The sequence below is a fragment of the Mya arenaria genome, chromosome 15 (genome assembly GCF_026914265.1).
Source record: "Mya arenaria isolate MELC-2E11 chromosome 15, ASM2691426v1".
In the NCBI taxonomy this organism is placed as follows: Eukaryota; Metazoa; Mollusca; class Bivalvia; order Myida; family Myidae; genus Mya; species Mya arenaria.
The window spans coordinates 33068736-33073704 of NC_069136.1; the positions used below are offsets into that span (position 1 = coordinate 33068736).

General features: G+C 38.0%; 2 protein-coding genes across 2 annotated transcripts; one reads left to right on the plus strand and one right to left on the minus strand.

The window, feature by feature from the left end:
- Positions 1 to 496: 496 nt before the first annotated feature.
- Positions 497 to 2826, plus strand: LOC128218747 (uncharacterized). The gene is made up of 2 exons (XM_052926432.1): positions 497 to 1188; positions 1426 to 2826. Exon 2 carries the CDS (start codon positions 1743 to 1745, stop codon positions 2670 to 2672), a length of 930 nt encoding a protein of 309 aa, XP_052782392.1. The 5' UTR covers positions 497 to 1188; positions 1426 to 1742; the 3' UTR covers positions 2673 to 2826.
- A 796-nt stretch (positions 2827 to 3622) lies between these two features.
- Positions 3623 to 4529, minus strand: LOC128219599 (uncharacterized). The gene is made up of 2 exons (XM_052927435.1): positions 4302 to 4529; positions 3623 to 4064 (listed from the first exon to the last, which is right to left on the minus strand). Exons 1-2 carry the CDS (start codon positions 4516 to 4518, stop codon positions 3838 to 3840), a joined length of 444 nt encoding a protein of 147 aa, XP_052783395.1. The 5' UTR covers positions 4519 to 4529; the 3' UTR covers positions 3623 to 3837.
- Between the last annotated feature and the right edge of the window lie 440 nt (positions 4530 to 4969).

Below are 4969 nucleotides of genomic sequence, written 5' to 3' on the forward strand. Positions count from 1 at the left end.
TCGTGATTGTGAGAGGAGTGTGTCAGCTCTGTCAGCTGTGAGTAATACTTGCTTGTTTTGTTTCATGTGTAAAACACACGATTTCATGACAAAAATCACTATGTTGATCATCGTTATCCTTATGCGGACAAGACTTACATAAAACATTTTGTACAGGTCATTTCTGCGCACGTTTTTCGTGCTCAAACGGACTAAAATATAATTCTCCTTCAGCACAAAGTCACGTGATGGCCCCAGTGAGATATGCGTCAGCAGCCCTACTGGTCAATTGCGTTCTAGCCCTTGCTGAGTACACATCAATATTATCTTTACTGTAGAGTGATAGCTCATAGTGGTTATAAGAATTAGTGATACATTGGATTTATAAAATGTCATTTGTGAATTTAAATAGTTTTAGTTATAATAATTGTTTTAATAATAGTTTTTAATTAGACACTTGGAAATAAACAGTTATTGTGTATCGCACTAATCATGGATGGTGATATTTTGCAAAAAATATCACAAGAACTTTGTCCAACTGTAACAGACATACCCTGTAATCAGGAAGACAGTTCGGACGTGCCTAAACGGGATAATTCTCGGGCATCACAGAATGATTTGTTGGCCATTCAGAAAGGCCAACAGGAGCAAATTGCATTAATGCAAGAGATGATGCAAAATTTTGCGCATTTGAAGTCAGACGTTGATCGACTTCGCAAACAAATGCAAGAACCATGCGATGAGAGTGAAGACGAGTCTTCCTCAATGCCAACGCCTGATGTCGCTGACCAGGCCAGCTGCAGCCAGCCAGTTACGGCGGCTGGTTTATTTGAGGACATTGCCGCGGCTTTGTCATAGAGCGGACCCGTATGACGTCACACGCACTTGTCGCCGCCATCTTGGTAGACAAACAGAACGTAGCGATAAAAGGTCAAAGTGCATGTTTATGAAAAGAATTACCGATAATTGATAGTTAATGTGAAAATATTGACATGCCTTCTTTTTGTGCAGTGTTTGGGTGTTCTAATAGACACGACAGGGAAAATGACAGATCTTATTATCGGTTGCCTAAGGTTATAACATATCAGGGAGAACAAACCAAAAAGTTGTCACAGGATCGTAGAGAGAAATGGCTGTCAAATATAGCGCGAGATGACCTTAAACCTTCAAGCTATGACAACCTGCGAATATGCTCGGATCACTTTATCAGTAAGAAATATTTCGCAACTGTTCATATTTTTGCATGTCATTTATGCCATTTAACCACATTCACATTGTAAATATGGATTTGTTTATTGAGATGGTGCCTAGCTGCACTGTATGTTCATGTTACAACATAATGAATCATTCACACGGTTTCTGAACTTAATGGAAAAAGATTTTGTGTTGTATAAGAGTTATGTTCTTGCAAGACATTATTTATTTAAGTGTTTTAAATCATTTCAGAAAAACCGGCAGACCTCTATAACCAACTTAATCCTGACTGGGCTTCAACTGTTAAGATGGGCCACATTCGTACATTCATGTCCCCATCCCCATCCAAATCTAGATACAACCGCTCACTTAACCGGTCGGTAAGGAAACAGCACACTGCCGCAGCAATGAGTCTACTGGAACTGCGATGTTCTACCCCAGAACTGGAATCAGAAGATGTTGATGTTGGTGTGATGTAGTCAGGGACTTCAACACAAACAGACATTGACAAAAATCTGCTTACTGCCATAGAGAGTGAGCTTCAGGTACTACAGAAGGAAAACCGTGAAATGAAAGCCATATTAGAAGAGAAGAAACTTGATGAATCATTCTTTCGGAATGATAGTGCAAAGGTTAAATACTATACAGGCCTACCAGACTTTACAGTTCTACAAGCATTGTACTATTATGTAGAGCCAGACATTACACTAACCCACAAAAGTGCACTGAACAAATTTCAAAAGCTTATAATAGTGTTGATGAAACTGCGTCTGAACACTTCACACCTTGATCTTGCAATTCGGTTTGGTGTATCAGACTCAACTGTGTCAAGAGTCTTTCAATCAGTGATTGACGTCCTGAGTGTTGCCCTTCGACCATTGATACACTGGCCGGACAGGGAGTCATTGAAAAAAACAATGCCAATGAGCTTCAGAATTCACTTCGGAACCAAAGTGTCTGTGATAATTGACTGCTTTGAAGTGTTCATGGAAAGGCCTTCAAATCTAAAAGCACGTGCAGAGACCTGGTCAAATTATAAACACAGCCACACTGCTAAGTACTTAATAGGCATAGCGCCTCAGGGTGTCATTTCCTTTATTTCAAATGGTTATGGCGACAGAGCAAGTGACAAAACCATCACTGAAAACTCTGGAATACTCGACAAACTTGTTCCCGGAGACCTCATTTTGGCTGACAGGGGCTTTGACATCCAGGAAAGTGTGGGAACGATGTGTGCCCAAGTGTACATTCCGGCATTTACTAAAGGTAAAGCCCAACTTGGTGCCTTGGATGTGGAGAAGACACGGAGGATTGCGAACAGTCGGATCCATGTCGAAAGAGTTATTGGACTTGTTCACCAAAAGTACCAGATCCTGTCTTCTAAATTACCCCACGACTACCTCCAGACAGATGAAGACAAGACACTTGCACTGGATAAAATAGTTCATGTCTGTTGTGCACTCACCAATATGTGTAACTCTGTTGTATCATTCAACTAATGTCTTACTGCCAGCGCATTGAAATCATGACTTTTGTCACTTCCATTGTGGTTGCAAACCTAAGGTTTTTCATGCTTTAATGTTGCTTTAAATAATGTATGACAATGTGCTGCATAGGTAATCAAATTATTTATATATGTCTGATGATGTTCTATTTTCGTCGAGTGCCTTTTTCATAAGTTAAAACAACTGCTGTGTAATGTAGTGTATATATTGTATATAGCTCTGCAATGTGCTCTTTATTACTTCTTATTTAAAGGTTAAATTTATTTTATTCTCTTTTTTCAGTTTAAAATAATTTTTTAATCTATAATAAGTTATTTGATGAAATCATTTTTATCACTAGTTTTTTTTTAACAATTGGTGTATTTTTCATATCTAAACGGTTGTTACCAATAGGGCTCTTATTTAAAAAATCTTTTATTATTATTAATGAAAGCAATTTGTTCATTTTTCAAGAAATATCAGATTTGCAATATATGACCATAGAGAACATGGAACTATAGTCCCTTAATGCGCTCATGTCCATAACATTATTTTCTTAGAAACAAATACATGTAATGAAAATATCATTTAACTTTGGTTCAATACATATCCCCATTAGCATTTTATTTCAGTAATGTTCAAGGTTTTACCTCAACCCTAAATGTGTTGGTCATAACTTAATTAATAAAACATCATTTTAACTAGATTCTTTGAAGTCTTCATAGAGTTTCTCCCAGGTTGACATTATAATCATCATCAACACCAGCATCATCATCATCATCATCATCATCATCATCATCATCCCTTTATCACTGTACACATCATCATCATCACCATCAACAACAATAACACCATCACCATCATCATCACCACCATCATCTACATCATCATAATGTACAGAAGACAATAGCATAATTGGTTGACATTTATTTCACATGATTTTGTGGGTTAGTGTAATGTCTGGCTCTACATAATAGTACAATGCTTGTAGAACTGTAAAGTCTGGTAGGCCTGTATAGTATTTAACCTTTGCACTATCATTCCGAAAGAATGATTCATCAAGTTTCTTCTCTTCTAATATGGCTTTCATTTCACGGTTTTCCTTCTGTAGTACCTGAAGCTCACTCTCTATGGCAGTAAGCAGATTTTTGTCAATGTCTGTTTGTGTTGAAGTCCCTGACTACATCACACCAACATCAACATCTTCTGATTCCAGTTCTGGGGTAGAACATCGCAGTTCCAGTAGACTCATTGCTGCGGCAGTGTGCTGTTTCCTTACCGACCGGTTAAGTGAGCGGTTGTATCTAGATTTGGATGGGGATGGGGACATGAATGTACGAATGTGGCCCATCTTAACAGTTGAAGCCCAGTCAGGATTAAGTTGGTTATAGAGGTCTGCCGGTTTTTCTGAAATGATTTAAAACACTTAAATAAATAATGTCTTGCAAGAACATAACTCTTATACAACACAAAATCTTTTTCCATTAAGTTCAGAAACCGTGTGAATGATTCATTATGTTGTAACATGAACATACAGTGCAGCTAGGCCCCATCTCAATAAACAAATCCATATTTACAATGTGAATGTGGTTAAATGGCATAAATGACATGCAAAAATATGAACAGTTGCGAAATATTCTTTACTGATAAAGTGATCCGAGCATATTCGCAGGTTGTCATAGCTTGAAGGTTTAAGGTCATCTCGCGCTATATTTGACAGCCATTTCTCTCTACGATCCTGTGACAACTTTTTGGTTTGTTCTCCCTGATGTGTTATAACCTTAGGCAACCGATAATAAGATCTGTCATTTTCCCTGTCGTGTCTATTAGAACACCCAAACACTGCACAAAAAGAAGGCATGTCAATATTTTCACATTAACTATCAATTATCGGTAATTCTGAAAAAGCCCCGCCTTCGTTTTTTACTTGAGTTTGATTATTAGGTGATTAGTTTCACCAAACACTTCGCCAAACCTGTTTCCAAAATAATGTTTTGACAGTGCTCCGACCTTTGTGAAAAGATTTGTCAAAGTGTTTTAAGACGCTGAACTCTCAATAAAACTCTGGTAAAATACTGCAGGCGAGGCTCCGTAAGCAGCATAGAGTGTGCTATGTTTCATTTAAAATGTGAAGAAATAGTTAAGTTATCTTAGTTTAAAGTCTTATTTTGAGGCAAAATGTTGCCTTCCGACGTAGCAATTTGTCACGTGGTATACACACACTGTGATAGTCTACCATGGCCTCAGCCTCCATTGCCTGTCTTGTGAAAGGCTGGGTACCAATCTTACCACTGAATATACCCAACAGGACG

Coding starts and splice junctions, on each gene's coding strand:
- LOC128218747 (XM_052926432.1), top strand. CDS start 1,743: ATGAAAGCCATATTAGAAGAGAAGAAACTTGATGAATCATTCTTTCGG.
- LOC128219599 (XM_052927435.1), bottom strand. CDS start 4,518: ATGCCTTCTTTTTGTGCAGTGTTTGGGTGTTCTAATAGACACGACAGG. Junction 4,065..4,301: donor ATGCTCGGATCACTTTATCA/GTAAAGAATATT, acceptor AAATCATTTCAG/AAAAACCGGCAGACCTCTAT.